We start from the raw sequence: 17,956 nt of genomic DNA on the forward strand, positions 1-17,956 counted from the left end.
ATCCCTTAAGGAACCAGAGCTATGAGCTGCTATTGGCGCTAATAAATCATTCTCAGCATTCAGAGTCTCAGTGTCAAATTCGGAACCACCAGAAACACTGGCCAAGAACATGCCAGCCGGAATCACTTGAGGGCACAGGCTGAAATTCATAAGCAGTAGAATGACATCATTATCAGTAACCATGACCAGCTTATGCAGAAAAGCAACATTCCGGTTCGAAAGCACGTCGATGATAGGGCGAAGCACATATTCACTTTCGGGAACCTGTGGCTGGGCGGTCAAAGTGACGTAAGTAACTGCCTCGGGTGGCAGACACACATTGTGAAGCAAGCACAAGTGTGATGGGGCACTGCTTCGTCGGCCTGTGTTCTTACTTTCTCCATTTTGTCAAAAACTTCGCCAACGTTGCTCGGCCTTTGACAGATCTTCTAAAGAAGAACACGCCATTCTCATGGAGCCTGGAGCAGGCTCACGCGTTCGCTGCTCTCATTGGGTTTCTGACCACCCTTCCCATACTTGCCCACTTTGATAATCTGGACCGACCGAAGTCCACACTGGCGCAAGTGGCCATGGCATCAGCGCTATTCTCGCCCAAGAACAGAACGGTACCGAGTGCGTGATCACTTACGCCAGCCACCTGCTGTCACCTGCTGAGAGAAATTACTCCATCACCGAGCGAGAGTGCTTGGCTTTCCTCATTCCTCAGTCGGCAACTTTTCTATGCAAATAAGGGGGAGGGTACATTTACTAGTACAAATGTGAATAATGTCCACCATTTGCCATAAAGACACATAAACCCGCAAAAGAGATTTGAAATAGCATGTATCTCACAGGTACGCCTGTGAGATACACCTCTTCTTTACTTGGCAAACAAAGAACCACATCAAATGGACTCGCGCATGAAAGATGCGCAGGAAGAACCTTGCCAAGAACAAGTTAACGAGCGAAAGTGCAAAATAAAGATTTCCAGTAGCTTTTTTTTAATTAGCTCTGCAAGAAATACAGAGAAATGTATATTTGCGGAACGATCACTTCTGTATTTGCCTCAATACAAAAGTGTTACGCTGTGAAGCATAACGAAGTATGAAAAGGCGCAACTTTTACGGGACACAGTATGTATTCCTTAACTATACACACGTGCACTCGCCATCTCCTGTCACAGTATGAGCACCGATATGCCTAATAAGTGTACTGGCAGGGCTTCAGAGCTTTTTCGGGCATGCCTGTGGTGATTTGATCCCTTAAGGACTGTAAAAGACGCATTCAATTTTTAGATGTTTTCGCAGCCCCTAGGGATTCCGCAAAATTGTACGCTGACTGTACAACTATCCAAGGTGATGCTTCAAATAGTCCGTGTGGCGAACGCGCAGCTGAAGGAGAACAAGAAGACAAAGGACCTACGCATTGAGAAATGAACGGGAAAGGAATCGTGCCGCCGCTTTTTTGAAGGAGCTTGCACTCTAAAGGCAAAGTGTTGGCTGACGCCGAAATGCAGGTGTCCTTCATCAAAGCAAAAAAAGCTCTTTCAAAACAGTGAAACGCAACACTGAGGTGTTGTGCGCGGGCTGAGAGTATGTCAGGACAGTTGAGGTTGACTTACCAGCTGTTGCGAGGGAATCTCACTTGTGATAAAGTTCGGGCCTCATACCAGTTAGCCTGCTACCAGTTGATAGAAATAGCTCATATTTGAGAATATTCTGTATGCATCTTTTTTATTCATATTTGAGAATGTTCGACTCGATGTGCAATGGGTTTAACTATTTCTTTCGAAAATATTTTATTCGCTGTGCATTTTACTAACCCCTCCTTTCTGTTTTCTTTTTGAATAAAATAAACACTACCCTTTACTATTCAAACTGGATTAGGTTTCTTATTTTTTAAACATGCTTACTAGAGAGTGACACCATTGGGCGACATGATGTCGGGAGCCCGTCTTGACATAAAACAAAGTTCTGTGTCACTCAGGGAATATTGCAAAGGCACTCAAGGAAAACCTGGAAAACTCAGGGAATTTGGAATTGTTAACTTGGTGGACACCCTGCTATTTATACATGCATGCACTCACCATCTCCTGTCACAGTGTGAGCACCAACATGACTAATAAGTGTACTGGCAGGCCTTCAGAGCTTTTTCGGATGTGCCTGTGGCAATTAGAGCTCTTAAGGGCAGTAAAAGGCATGCATTCATTTTTTCTGGTTGCCTGATTTTTCGGATGTCTTCACCAGGATGTCTACCAACCGGGAAAACCGGGAATTCTCAGGGATCTTGAGTAGTCTGGAAAAACTCAGGGAAAACTCAGGGAATTTGTCCCTCTATCAGAGAAAATTAGCTCTAATTTTATTGAAAGGGTCGAAAGTTGCGGTAAAGCTGGCTCGAGCAAGACGGGAATCGTAATGAATCGTCTTTGATGTCCTGTCGTCGGCTGGAGGAGTTGCCAGTGTACAGTCAACAACCGACTTTCCGGATTCCCGATAATTTGGACGGCTTCGCGGCACCACCACGTACACCATAGAGTCAATGTATGAGAACGTCTGAAATTTCGTACGCAAGAACTCTTCGCTGTCCGATTTTCCGGACGTTTTGCCATGACCGCAGGTCCGAAACTGCATTAATAAAAGCCACCACTGCTGCCATTTTGATCAACTCGCCGCCTGAAACCGGTGCTCTCGCACACAGATCCACTGGCAGCCGTAGCCACCGCTGCGGCGACCCTAGGCCTAGCTGCTTCGACGTTCGCTATGAAGCTTCTTGTCGTTGGGTGCAGTGCTTTTTATTAAAAGAATGAGCTGTTTTTAGCAATGGCACTGACTTTGCGGTCCTTGCGATTGGCTTAGAAGCTTGGAAAGCACCGTGCAATGCATAATGCTGGTTTCCGAAAGTCAGCTTCGCCTCTGTACAGGAATGTTACTTGGTGAAGCATACGCAAAAGTATTGCAGTGAAGTGTAGCAAGCGCAGGAAGGGGCTATTGCCACGGGACACAGTTTGTATTCCTTAATTATACACGCGTACACCCCGTATTTCCTGTCACAGTATGAGCACCGATATGCCTGATACGTGTACCGACAGGCCTTCAGAGCGTTTTCGAATGTGCCTGTGTCGGCTTGAGCCCTTAAGGGCACTAAATGACATGCATTTATTTTTTCCAACTGGCCGATTTTTCGGACGTTTTCGTGGCCCATAAGGAGTTCGAAAACTAGGACATGGACTGTGCAACTGACCAAGAGGATGCTTCAAATGGTCCGTGGGGCGAACGTGTGACGGAAGGAGTACAAGAACAGAAAGTTCCTACGCATTGAGGAATGAACGGGAAAGGAAGCGTGCTGCCGCCGTTTTGAAGGAGCTTGAGCTCAAAAAACAAAGTGTCGGCTGATGCCGAGATGCAAGTGTCCCTCATCCAGACCAAAATAAACCCTTTGAAGCAGTGAAACACAACAATGAGGCGTCGTGCGCGGGCTGAGAGTACGTCAGGACAGTTGCGGTAGACTTACGAGCTGTTGAGAATGAATCTCAATTCTGACAAAGCTCGGACCTCATACCACTGAGCTTGCTATCAGTTGTAGAAATAGCTCATATTCGAAAATAGTTGCTTTTGTATGGATCTCCTTTTTTATTCGTATTTGAGAATTTCCGACACAATTTGCAATTTTTTTCGAAGACAATTTATTTCCTGTGCATTTTACTAACCCCTTCCTTCTATTCTCTTGTTGAATAACATGAACACTACTCCTTAGTATTCAAATTCTATTAATTCATTTCTTTATTTTTTTATATGCTTACTAGAGAGAGAGCGCATTGGGCAATATGGTTTCAAAACAGTTCTGCATCACTCAGGGAATTTCGCAAAGGCATTCAGGGAAAACCTGGAAAACTCCGGGAATTTTGAAATGTCAACTTGGTAGACACCCTGCTTCGCGCTCACCTAGGGAGTCTGAAAAATCAGGCGTTGACTGTACAACTGTCCAAGAGGATGCCTCATATGGTCCGTGGGGTGAACATGCGGTGGAAGCAGGGCCAGAATAAAAAGGATCGACACATTGAGGAATGAACGGGAAAAGAAGTGTGCCGCCGCTGCTTAGAAAAAGCTTGAGCTCAAAAAACAGTGTTAGCTGACGCCGAGATGCATGTGTCCCTCATCCAAACCAAAATAAACTCTTTAAACTAGTGAAATGCAACACTAAGGCGTTGTGCACGGGCTGAGAGTATGTCAGGACAGCTGAGGTTGACTTTCCAGCTGCTGAGAGAATCTCACTTGTGACAAAGTTCAGGCCTAATACCAAAGGCCTTGCTGTCAGTTGATAGAAATAGCTCATAGCTCATTTTCAAAAGTATTTGCTTCTGTATGCATCTCTTTTTATTCATATTTGAAAATGTCCGACTTGATTTGCAATGGGCTTTGCCTACTTTTTTTTAATATACTTTATTCACTGCACATTTTACTAACCCCTCCCTTCTGTTTTCTATTTTTAATAAAATAAACACTACTACTTGCTATTCAAACTGGATTAAGTCGTTCTTTTATTTTTTAACATGCTTACTAGAAAGTGACAGCCCGTCTTGACATAAAACAAAGTTCTGTGTCACCAGAGAATTTTGCACAGGCACTCAGGGGAAACCTGGAAAACTCGGGGAATTCGAAAATGTCAACTTAGTAGAGAAATCTGAGTGACCTGCTACAACACTTCCCGTCATGACACAGCTGGCCACTCACCTTTTTATCTGCTATTGGGCTATGACCCACCATTGTCCATGGACACCATATGCCGGCCTCACGTAGTCTCATCCATTGACTATGCTTATTACGCACCTGCCTCTGCTGACATCTGCTGACAGGTTGCCTGTGGTGATATATTGGCTTCACAGATTAATCTAAAATGTCTCTATGACCGCCGACACGGGGATGTGCATTTCTCTGCTGGATCGCTTGTCTTGCTGTGGTTACCGTCATGTTGCGTTGGCTTATCCAGAAAATTTCTCGCATTATGTTATGTGTCATACGCAAGCTCACTAACATGACCTATGAGAAGACCTCTTAGCTAAATCCTAAGTCACTGTCTGCCACAATCACGAGTGACATAGCTTGTATCTCGTGCCTTAAACCATACCACTCTTGAGCCAAGCCCTAATTGAACCAGGATGGTGCTTCTGCTGCCAGCAGGTCATGTCGTGGGCAGCATCCTGTGGTCAGTGCTTGGATGATGACGACCATGGTGTGCATGCAGTAGCCCTACCATTGCTGCAGCATTGTGCACCTTGCCCTATAGATGTGTCCTCTGTATATAGATTCTCCATGTAACAGCATAAATATAGAGATTTCCTGTTTTTGTAGCTATGGCGGCAGCTGCTTTTCTTCATGTAAACATATTGTGCCACCCACCTCTCACATGAAATTCGTTTTTTGTTTATATTTCAATGTATTTTTTATAAATCTCCTATGTTGATCAAGTGACATTTCTTGCATGCCATTATCAGCATACTGAGCACATTTGAAATTCTTATTTGCAGCGGAAATCTTGAATGAAATTTACAAGAACCAGTTTGTGAAGCCATCACCAATTCAGGTGAGGGCAGGGCTTCTGTTGCACGTAATGAACATGTCCTTTAGGAAGCCTGATGCCTGTGTTCTTAATCTTGTTGGTACTGCATGAGATATGTACCAGATCCTTTGTGTGCATTTGTCCAGACACAGCTTGATTTTCAAACAATTGCTACAAGCTAAGGAATTAGGTCAATTAGCTGAAAATTCAAGGCATTTTCAAAACTCATTTGGGCACAAAGAATGAATGCTCTTAATAAACTTGCCATTATGCCACAAGACACGAATCTTTAGATATGACAGCTGTGCTGCTACATTTACTTAAGCGCAAGGTTTGTTCTGGAATGGTTTTTATTCCTTTCAAAATCTGGGGGGCAGCTTGAATGGGCTTCACAACCATGTGAAGACCCCTCGGGCCAAACAATGAAATCTTCCTTACTGCAGTAAGGGAAGCCTTCATTACAGTGAGGCTGCTTTATGTCACTCTGAAAGCTTCCTTACTGAAGGGCCCTCAGTGGAAGCTTCCTTGGTGGTTTCTCAGCATAAGCTAGCTTCGAAGCTATCTTCATGCGCTTCACCTCACTGCTTGGCCACGTGGCACTGACCACAACTAAGAACCCGAGCAGCACACCTGGCACCTGTCACCCAGACGTTCTGGCCAGGTTGTAGACATGGTAGTGGTCGAGCACCATGATGACAGTTGTAGTCTGTAGTCAGGCAGTTTCAAAGTTATATGGTCACAAACTTTTGGCAAAGGGGTGCTCAGGCACCGACCCATAAAATGCTGAGCTGGATTGAAGCCTGTTGAGCTGGGAGTGTCTCTGTACTATCAGAGACAAAAGTCACTGGACCGTCCCGCATGGTCGTGGAGCGGCTGGCAGCGCTTTGTTGTATGCTCTTGCGGTGACGTGCCTGGTCACGAGACCGGCGCAGGGCATGTGTGCGTCCCTCGTTATCTGCAAGCATGTCAATTTTATCGCTCCGAGCTGCCGCTTATTGTTCGCCGGGGCGCGTTGACAGGCGTCTCACGCTCGCTTGCCCTGGGACTTGCACACAACCATGACAACACTCATAGCTCGACTAGTGGCCCGCCCCGGCGACCGGTTAGCGGCGGCTCGGAGCGATAAAAATCGACATGCTTGCTGGTAAAGAGGGACGCGCCCTGCGCCGGTCTCGTGACCAGGCACGGCACCGTGAGAGTGTGCGACGAAGTGCTGCCAGCTGCTCTGTGACCGTGTGGGATGGTCCAGTAACGTTCGTCCCCGATGGTACACCAGCAGAGCCATGTGACGTTCGATGATCTTCCTACACAAGTTAATTCACCATTCATACTGTACGTTCCACTTCCCCATTTGACTGGGGAAAAACGGGGCTACTCGTGCAGTGATTAAATCCATACGTCAACGCAAAGTCTAAATTCTTTTGACGAAAACTGTGGTCCGTTATTACTCCGAAGAATTTCTGGCACGCTGAATCGAGCCATAATGCTTTTTAATGCAGTAATGACAGATTTGCTTGACGTTCCACACAGAGTCAGTACTTGTAGTCAGGAGTTCGATGAAAGTTCGTCTGGTCAGGTAACATGATGATGAAAAAGTTGCGGTCACTGACCAAGTCATGGTGAAAATAACACAGACGTTTCAAGTACTTCCGGAAACCTTAAATAGTCATCAACTACTAATAGGAAGTCCTGACCTTCTAAATGGAAGGTGTTAGCCCCCGCTTGTTGCCACAGGAGCTCTGGGGTAGCCGTCAGTACCGTGGGTTCTGCCTTCGGCATTCTCACACTTGTACATTGTTTGCAGTTTTTTACCACTTCCTCGATTCTGCGGCGTATTCCAGGCCACCGTACCGAATCAAGGGCTCTTGCTCTAGACCGAGCTACTCAGAGATTGCCTTCGTGAACCAGTCATAAGACCTCCGCTTGAAGGGCTGCAGGAACAACCAGTCGACCCCCTTTCAGCAGAAGTGAGTCAGCAACCAAAAGTCCAGCGCAGTGTTTCCAATATAGTGCCAAGTTAACAGATTCTCTGGTCTTAGGCAGCAAACCATAGTTGCAGAACTTGTCCAAGGTAGAGCAGACGCAATCAGACGCTTGATGCCTTCTCATTGCTTCCAAGTCAGCTGGTGCGCTCTCACCAATGGTTTCCACAACCACTTGCATGTAGCTTTCAAGGGAAGCAATTGCAGCAATTTCAGTGTCTGAAGAGGAAAGCAGAGCCCTTGAAAATGTGTCGGCAGTAGCTAGCAGCTTGCCCAGAACATACAGTACCTTGAACTGATAGCGCATTAACTTGGATTGTAGGCATCGTATCGTGGGTGGTAGCAAATCCACCTCCATGTCACCCAGGAGTGTTGTTAGTGACTGATGGTCTGTTTCAACAACAATTTGGAGGCCTTAAAGAAATTGGTCAAAATGCTATATGGCCCATGTGACAGCTAAGGCCTCCTTTTCTGTCTGGCTGTATCTCTGCTCAATCTTCGTGAATGAACATGAAGCAAAGGCCACAGCCCCTCTTTCGTCCATTGGCTGATCCTGCGTCAGGATTACTCTGAGCCCAAAAGAATTTGCATCAGCAGAGACCACAGTTGCGCGAGTTGGGTGATAGCAGGCCATGCAGGTTTCTGAAGACAGCATAGCTTTTACTTTTTCGAAGGCTGCTTGCTGGGGTGGCCCCACAACCAAGCTGTCCACTTCCACAGAAGTTCCCGAATTGGGGCCGGCGTGTCCGACAGATGTGGCAAGAATCTTGCGACATGATTTACCATTCCCATGAATTTCTGAACACCTCCGACAGCCACAGGTGGTTTCACCTACTGAACAGCTTCAACTTTAGTTGGGTCTGGCGAGATGCATTCTGTAGAGACCACAACGCCCAGGAATTTGACGCTCGACAAGCCGAACTTGCACTTTTCTTTATTTAGGGTGAGCCCTGCCCGGCATTACCGATCCAACACCTCACCGAGTCTTCTGTCGTGGTCTTCTTGACTTTGGCCAAACACCAGAATATTGTCAGTCATGTTAACCATGCCTTGCTGCCCCTCCAAAATCTGGGCATCTGGCTCTGAAAGTACTCTGGTGCAGACAGTAATGTTGAAAGGTAGGCATTAAAAACAGTACCTGCCAAAAGGTGTTATGAACGTGGTAAGTTCCTGGCTGCATTCCGCCAGCCTGACCTGATGAAAACTAGATGTCGCATCCAGCTTTGAAAAGACCTTCGCCGTGCCGAGGTGTCCCAGAACTTGTTCAGCCATCAGTAGGACATGTCACTCCCGGAGGACGTACTTGTTTGGTCAAGTCCATGCATATGTGGTAGCTACTAGAGTGTATCCCCACCAGCACCAGGCCAGTACACCATCGTGTCAGCTTTGTGATCCACCTATAATTGCCCTTTATTCCCAACTTGTTGAGCTCGGATTTTAAAACGGGGCACAACAGATGGGTATCCTCCTTGGTGTGCTTAAGGAAAACGGAACGGCCCCTGGCTCTGTGAGGATCTTGTGCAGTTCCTCCAGCACCCCGAGACCTACGAACAGCCTTTGAGAGAGGCCTTCAGTGGTGGATCTCTCATCCTAAGCATGCCTTCTACAAATTTGACGAATTGCAGCTTGCTGTCAAGCAAGCTGACAACAAAACAGTCGCATATTGGTCTTTCCTCAACTTCCTTGGAAGGGTAGCTGCACTGTCAGGCCATGCCTCAAATTACAGTAATCCCTCGTTATAACGAAATCTCTTTATTCGAAATTTCTTCTGGTCCCGACCCAAACGCATGCATTTTAAGCCGCATTACTCGAAGTGCACAAAGAGCTTAATCCTCTTAGAGCGAAGTGGCCAGCGGAGGCATCGCCCTTGCTGGGCGACGGCGACCCTTTTGTGCACGCAGTGTCAAATTCATACCACTGACAAGTTAGTCTCATGCAGGCACGGAACAGGCAACAAAAGTACCAAACCCACGACCGATGACCACCTGGTAATGGGTACCAAGGGATTGTCAAGTATTCCCAGGTGTTTACTGCGGAACCAACGGAAGCTGTCAAATTCCATGGTGCAGCGTGCCCGAACTGTTGATCTCGGTCAGAATTGCATAGCCGGTGTCCCCCGTGGTAGAATCCGCAGGAAAATAAATTTTTCCTGACGCTTTGCAATGCCAGAAAACCACGGTGTCCTGGATGGCAAAAAGGGCCCAAAACACCACAGGCAGACTTGCGCCATAGCACTCCATGGGGTGCGAGTGATGAGCAAAGTTTTACCGCTCTAAAGAGCACTTCTGGCACTGAAAGGTGCCAAGAAGGACAAAAGAAGTGTCCCTCCGATTATAAGTGGCATGTTCAACGCAAGGAGCTACATTAACAAATTGGGAAGACTACTTTGGGGAAGCCAGTCTAGAAATCTGCTCGCCGCTCACCATAATCGGCCTGCATCGCAATAAAATACCACCCCTAGCTTCGTAGCACTTTTGACGGTGCAAATCAACCTTTAACTTGCCAAAAACACAAAAAATTCTAGCGTAACCAGCAGCAAGTCAGGCTGTCAACATGGTGGGTCAATGCAAGCTAGTGTTTCTTGCGATTTTCTTGAGCCGGTCATGCTTGATTTGCGCCATCCAACTTTAGACGAACAGTCTAAATGCGTGGTAGGGTCATTGAATTTTGTTCCTAAAAATTTGTAAATGGCGCGGACGCGACAGTGCACGAACTCCGACGCTTGAACCGTAGAATTAGCACAACGTCATCGACAACGGTGCGCCGAAAAACTCATTTTGCAAACTTCACGGCTGCACACCTCGGGAAAAAATTGCCCACTGATCATTCGAAGCCCCTGCTGCAAAACTGTTTGGTTTTCACGATCGTGCTGCGAACCCACACTGAGCGGCTCATAGTTTTTTTTAGCACAACGAACACAACCTCAGTTTCGAGCCACGGCAGTTGCGGCGCTTTCCAGCACGATACTCTCGTAGAATTCTGTGACCTCCGCACCCCCTATAAGAGCGGCCACTGCCTTCCCCTCCTCATTCTCTCTCCAGTCTACAAGCCGTTTGGACGCCAATCACTCCTCTCACTCGCCTTCATGTCAACTCCTTGCCTCCTCGCTGCTGTTTCGACGTCACTGCTCCTCCAAAGCTGCCCTCTTCCGGCCTGCCCTCTCAAGCACAATCTTTCACCAACAGGTGCCCTTCTGCGGTTCCTGCTTCTTGGTCTCCACAACTCCGATCTCTTTTCTTCCGCTGCATGTGAAGCCAATGTCAAGCCCACCCTTGCAACCGTCGCCTTCACCAGTGCGCACTGACTAGAAAAAGTGAGATGCCCTAACGATGTTTTGAAGCTTTTGCCTTCTGCGTTGCCCGCCGTGTTCAATCAGTTTGGCACTTGCGGCGCGTACGTTTGGATCCATGCTGCAGGCCATGTGATTGTGTGTTATTCGGAGTGCTTCGTTAGGCACGCCTCGCAAGTGCTTTTGTCATGTAGAGTGATAAATGGCTCTGTCAGTCTCCGGGTGAAAGTGTCTGACTTTGAAGCAGGAAGTTCTGCTCATCAAAGAAGGGGGAAAAGGCGGCCGGCGGAAAACTGACATTGCGAAGGAATTCGGCATACTGCTGTCTACTTAATGAACTGTATTGAAAAACAAGGAAGCTGTGCTGGATGGCTTTGGAAAGAGCTTTTTGGTGAAGAGAAAGAGCTGTGCTGGATGGCTTTGGAAAGAGCAATCACGATTCGAGATACTCTGAAGTGGAAGGTGCACTTCTACAGTGGATGAAGACTGGCGGGAGTGCAAATCTCCCTGTACGTGGACCTGTACTTACTGCAAAAGCCAAAGCTCTCACCCTCCAAATGAGCCATAAAGATTTCAAGTGCAACAATGGCTGGCTTGAGCGGTTCAAGAAATGACACAGCATGACCTTGAAGTCAGTCATTGGCGAAATCGCAGCCATGAACCATGACACTACAGACGTATGGCGCCAACATCAGCTCCAAGCTCTTCTTGCAAAGTGTGAAGACAAAGACATCTACAACCTAGACAAGGCTCCATTTTTCTTCAATATGCTACCGAATCGCACATTCACTACCACTGGCAGATCCTCATCTGTAGGCAAACAGAGCAAGGAGCTTGTCACGGTGCTGTTGGGTGCCAATGCAACAGGTGAGGACAAGCTTCCCTTGTTGATACTGGGGAAGGCAGAAAAGCAATGGTGCTTCTGAAATGCAACTATTCCCAAGGAATGCATCTACAGAAGCAACAAGCGAGCATGGTTGACTGCTGCTATTTATGAAGACTATGTGCGCTGTCTGGATAGATGGTTTGACGCAAAGAATCAGAAAGTGCTTTTCACATTTGACAATTGTCCGAACCACAGGAAGATCGACAACCTCAAGGCGATCGCTGGACAATTTTCGCCTGCAAACACAACCCCGGTACTGCAACCAATGGATCAGGGCATCATTGAGACCACTGGGAAGCTTTACTGCAATGCTCTATTGCAGCATATGCTCACAGAATATGGTGCCAGCAAGAGGTACAACATTGATTTGCTTGGTGTGATCCATTTCCTGAATTTCTCGTGGAAAGAACTCGCACCTTCAAAGGTTGCCAACTGCTCTGCGCACGCTGAACTTCTCGTGGAAAGAACTCTTACCTTCAAAGGTTGCCAACTGCTCTGCGCACGCCGGCGTTTCCCGTACAGTCATCAGCGACCCTGACGATGACGAGCCTGATGACGACCGGACCTGCAGCGATCTGTACGAGGCTGTTCGTAAAATTGCTGGCCAAGAGGTAGAAGGCGACTTCGAGACATTCGTGTTGGCTGACGCTGCTGCTCCCATTGCCGCCCCAGCGACGGATGTGGAGATGCTAATTGACACTGTTTCTGGCCCTGACGAGGACGAAGAGCCAGCAGACAAAAAGCCACGTGATGTGCTACTACACTTAAATCTTATTATAGCAAAACGACTTATAACGAAATAATGAATATAACGAAAGAATTGTAATTCCCCTTGAAAGTCCCCATATAAACCCATGTGTTTAAGATTTCGTGTTAACGAAAAAAGATTCATTGATCAACGGATATAAAAAAAAAATCTTCCTTCCAAAATCGCACCTAACGAGCCACTTTGTACACAACATATAGATTTCTTAAATTGTGCGACGTGTTGTGGCCCTCCAAAACGGCAGTTAAAATCTTCCGTGGTAACCCCTCATCATCCGGCAACGCTCCAAGCCAAGCCAAGCTAGCGAAGCAGCCAAGCCACTCCGTCCGTTGCATGCAGTGCGCACTGCCAGCGGAGTGCCGTACTCCTTTGATTGCATTGTTTCGTACACTGCCTATCAGTGCTTTTTCCACCGTGTCGCCTGTTTTGCGACAGAGAAAGGAATGGCAGCAGCAGCTTGAAGCTAAAACGGAAAGTTATCGCCTTGGATCAGAAGGCAGCCATAATTAGGGCTGTTGTGTCAGGCACGAAGAAAACTCAAGTGGCCAAGGAGTTCAGCATTGCGCCAAGTACACTTTCCACAATCTTCAGCAGCAAAGAAGTCATCGCTGGCACTGTCGCACGTGGCGCGAAAGGTAGCCAGAAGAAGCTGCGGTCTCCTGCCTTTGAAGCTGTGGAAGAGGCGCTGTTCAAATGATTTTTGAATGCAAGGGCTGCTAATTTGCCCATGAGTGGGGCACTGCTCCAGAGAAAAGCGAGAGACTTTGCTTGCATCATGGGCTGCGACAGCTTCGTTGCAAGCAATGGCTGAACGTTTTAAGGAGTGCCGCGATATTGTTGGCAGGGTCATCACTGCCGAGTCCCAGGCTGTCGAAAATTAAACCGCAATGGTGTGGGTGAAAACTAACGTTGGTCCTCTCCTTGAAAAGTATGAAGAGAAGGATGCGTTCAACTACGAAACATCTCTCTTCTACCAAATGTTGCCACAGAAGACCCTATCATTAAAAGGTGAGCTCTGTAGCGGCGGGAAACATAGTAAGGTCCACATCACTGTGCTCCTTTGTACGAATATGGATGGATCGGAGAAGATGCCACCTTTGGTGATAGGAGAAAGCGCTTCACCACAATGCTTTAAAGGAAAGAGGCGACTTCAACCGCAGTACTTATCAAACCGGAAAGCCTGGGTGACAAGGGAAGTTTTTGCGGGATGGCTGCATGACTGGGATGAGAAGTTGAAGAGGCAGAATCGCAAGATACGCCTTTTCTTGAACAACTGTGCTGCCCACCACACCACTGCTGCGCTGACGAACATCAAACTTCGGTTCTTGCCCCCGAAGTGCACGTCAGTGATACAGCCCCTTGATCAAGGCGTGATAATATCATTTTAAGGCTGGATACCGGAAGCAGGTGATAGAGCAACTTGAGTTAAACATGCCGTTGAACCGTGACACGAAGGTCGATTTGTATATGGTAATAGAGATGCTTAATGCGGCATGGATAGATGTGACAGCCAGCACCATCGCCAACTGCTTTCAACTTGCATCATTTGCTGCCAACGAAAGCAACCCTGACACTGACGACTCAATGGACCGAATAGCCTTATCCAGTGGTGCCGCTGCATCAGACAAAGCTTTAGCGTCATGGAGGGTGCTCCACAATGCTGGTGTTATGTGTGAAGGTGAAACCTTCTGCGACTATGTGAGTGTGGATGCCAACGTTCTGGCAACGGAGGAGCTGACAGACGACGACTTTGTGCTTGCTGCCCGGGAGCACGAAGGAAGCGACAATGATGGTGCCACAGGGGACAACACTCTTCCCTGTGCTTATGACGTACCGACATTGTACCAGGCGCTGGACGCGGTGGACCTGCTGTGAAGCTACTTTGGCAGCCACGAAGACGATGCAGATGGGCTTGAGATAGCTGCTGCTGCCAAGAAGGCCGTTCTTCGGTTAAGGAAGACACAGCAGCAAAGCATAACCGATTATTTTGCACCGTCAACATGAAAGGTTCGCGCCATCAACATGGAAGGCAATAAAATTGGTTCTTATGTGTTTGATTCAGTTTCTTCCCGTGTGCGATATCGGTAAGGACGATTAGCACTTGCCGCGACGGGAGCTGATACCTTGGCGATGGCTTACCTGTAGTAAGTGCACGCTCGTGTGCAATAAATTAGTCTCAAATTATTAGTCAGCGGCTATAACGAACTAAACTAACACACATAACGAACAAAATTTAGCGTTCTTTCGACTTCGTTATAACAAGATTTAAGTGTATAGAGCAGTAGCTGGTGTACATACGCCTGCTGCGAAATAAGGTTGAATGCATAGGCGGTGACCACGGCCTCGTGCAATGCTTGGTCAAATTAGAGCAGTGGTTGCTCGTGCCCAATAAGAACTTGAAACAGCCAAAGCTCACTGCCTTTTTTACACCTGAATGAAGTTTTGCTTCACTGACTAGATTGTGTTTTGACATCCTCACAGTTGTGGTGCATTAAAGGTCGACTGCTTTAGCTTTACTCAAGTGGTCACTTCTATCGAATTACCACTTACAGTCAAACCTCGCTACAACGAAACTCATGGGGCGCGCGAAAAATTTCGTTCAAGCGAAAATTTCGTTGTGGCAAAATTTGCCCCAAAACACTCAAATTTGACTACACACTCACAAACATCATTTATTCCCGGAAAAAGTCGGTTACCTTTCGTTGTGACAAAATCTGACCGAAAACACAGCAGTCAGATTTGACTACACATTCAAAAACGTCATTCATTTCCGAAAAATGTTGGTCATCTTTGTTTGCCTCCGTCCTTTGGTCATCATCACCGTGTTGCGACGTTCACACTCGGTCAGCAGCTGCATTGAGACGTCCTCATCGTGGGCGCCAATTAAATTACGAATGACGTCAAAAGCGTCCATTACATCCATTGCACGAGGCAGTGCCAATGCATCTTGTTCGCCGCACAACACTTTCGCAACAATGTCGTGTCGGGCCTTGAAGCGGGTCAGCCAACCTGTGCTTGCCTTAAAATCGTCGACGCCGAGCATGCGAGCATAGTTAAGTGCCGTTTGCTGCAGCACGCTTCCGCTGATTGGCATTTTCTTGGCACGCATGTCAAGGAACCATGTAAACAACGCCTTTTCAAGATCCTCATGTGCAGCTTGAGTCAACTTCTTCCATTCGGCGGATGCCTCCACAGAAAGACACTGGTGATCGCATCCTTCGACTTCAAAATTGTCGACGATGTGCTGTTAGAGATGCCAAACTCTGCTGCAACGTCTCCTTCCTTTCTGCCACTCGAAGCCTCGCTGATGATTTGCACCTTCACCTCCAAGGAAAGAAACTTCCGCTTTTGTCACCATGCTGGCCACGTGCACAAGCACAAATGAAAATCAGGGTCGCCGCGTTGCGCCAGCGTGACCTAAGATGGATACGGATTGGCTGTGGCTTCCGTTTGGCAAAGTGGGCCTGCGCCTTGTCGCAAGGCGGCTAGCCCCATTGTCATCACCACCAAATAATGGCGCCCCTCCATGAGTTTGTTTATCGGCGACAGTGCAGTGGGCGCACGTTTTTGGTGAACCTAAGCGGCATGGATGGTACGAAAAATTGCAGACGATTGGGGTTATGTTTATTTTATCGCAGAACAAATTTTAAAGCCCATTTCAATTGAGCAAAAATTTAGTTGAAGCGAAAACAAGCCCGAAAAATTGTTCGTTGTGGCGAGAACTTTATTGCATTGGCTTCCATGGCTAGCTGACGGGGAATTAGAAATATTTCGTTGAAGCGGCGTTCGTTGTAGCAGGGTTCAACTGTATAACAAATTCTTTCGCCATCCCGCCGACTTCATTTTAACAAGGGATTACTGTAATTCCTCGTAATCAATTATCTTTTTGGTGGTTTTATAAATGATTGATTGCTCTTGCAAATAACTTTTCTTTCTTTTTTCGCTCATTTTGGTGGTTGCTCTTCCGATACAAAAGCCCCGAGGGAATTGGTGACAAGCTATACGGGTAACGGAGCTTTGAGCTTTTGAATTTTCCAGGATCTACAGCAGGCCTCTTCGATTTGCCACTTCTCGCTACCTGCGGGCTGCCAGAGCCAGCCAGAGTGCCCACCACGTGATACACTTGTACAGTGCATTCATTTTTCGCATGCTGGACAGTTCTGGCTACCTGCAGTGCTGCCAGAACATGTCCGGTATGGCAGCTCTCTGGAAGTTCTCTGGCTAGCAGACTACAAAAAGAGGCAATGAGCACTCGCTGACATCTTTTCTTTTTAGAGGCTCAACGTATTGCAATGCGGGCACTTGAGAACTTTTACCGTGCTTAGCGAAATGCATCTAGCCTGCTTTCGCTACGTCAGATGTTCGGTTGTGTGTGTGGTGTCAAAACCGCGGTGTGGTATGGTTGGCAGTTGATGAGAATAGAAGATGCTGATTGACTAATGGCCAACCAGTCTATATAACAGCACATATGTTCAATAATTGCTGTCAATTATGATTGACGCTGTTTTTGCCGACAGCGTGCGAGTGCATTTCCATCTGCAAGTTGCAGACCCAACTCTTTCAGCACACTAGAGGGGTGTGATGTCCTGTTTTAATATCCAGTTTCGGTTTCGAATGGTTACGACTGCTAGCGCCACTCCGCCTCCAACGCTGTAAGTGTACCCTGCCGTGTTTCCTTTCCCCTCACTGGAATAAACTTATTCTTTGAATGGTCCCCGACTAGAGCAGTCCGACTCTTCTTTTGCAGTACTTCATGCCCCGGCCATTAGGCCTCGCGCCGTAGGTCTCGCGCCCGGCCACCCCATCAAAGCAATACCACAAACTGGCAATGAGGATGGGATACTTAGCAAGCTTCTATCGTGGTCACGTTGCGTGAAACCCCATACAAGAACATCATCAAGGTAGCACAAGGTTCCTGGACAGTCTTTTAAAACAGATAACATTATCTGCTGGAAAGCAAAAGGCGCAGATGCCGCAGGCACAGATGTCACAAAGGGCTAGAAGAGAGGCATTATCAGCTGAAACAACTTTCCAAAGCAGGTCCAAGCAGTCCAACCAGGCCAGCATGAAAATTTATACATATAAAGGTATCCAGTGTCAATCCTGCTTTTCCAGTCTTGTCAAGTGACAGAACGCCAGCTTGTCAATGCCGGTGGACGACGTAATAACTGCGAGCAAATAACCTTGAGTGATATTTTGGGGAAACAACAATTTTCGCAAGATTTAGAGTCGTGGCAATGGATGTGTCAGACAGCTTTTGTTGCGCTGTTCAAATATAGTGAACGAGGTGCAGCCGCTGACATGTCGCACCAGAGTGAGCCAGGCACAAACGGGTGACGAACAAGTTGCAGACGGAGGGAACGAGGGTGGTCACACAGCACTTGCATCTCTGGGTCTTCCATCCGCACCCAAGCTACACGTTCCCAGTCCACAGCAGACGTAGAAGTGCTGAGGGAGGTGATGCATGGAAGTGCATCAGCTGCCTCATTGCTGATGCC

General features: G+C 47.4%; 1 protein-coding gene across 10 annotated transcripts in view; it reads left to right on the forward strand.

The window, feature by feature from the left end:
- The window catches only part of LOC142557821 (putative ATP-dependent RNA helicase DDX43), a 265,242-nt gene that overhangs the window by 106,322 nt on the left and 140,964 nt on the right, over nucleotides 1–17,956 (forward strand). For all 10 annotated transcript variants that reach the window (XR_012822857.1, XR_012822858.1, XM_075669983.1 and 7 more), the window contains one exon: nucleotides 5,504–5,559. Coding sequence is in view for 8 of the 10 variants with exons in the window: in XM_075669983.1 (XP_075526098.1) it covers nucleotides 5,504–5,559 (56 nt within the window). In the remaining 2 variants the exon portion in view is untranslated. The remainder of the gene's footprint in view (nucleotides 1–5,503; nucleotides 5,560–17,956) is intronic.

This window comes from Dermacentor variabilis, chromosome 9 (genome assembly GCF_050947875.1).
Source record: "Dermacentor variabilis isolate Ectoservices chromosome 9, ASM5094787v1, whole genome shotgun sequence".
In the NCBI taxonomy this organism is placed as follows: Eukaryota; Metazoa; Arthropoda; class Arachnida; order Ixodida; family Ixodidae; genus Dermacentor; species Dermacentor variabilis.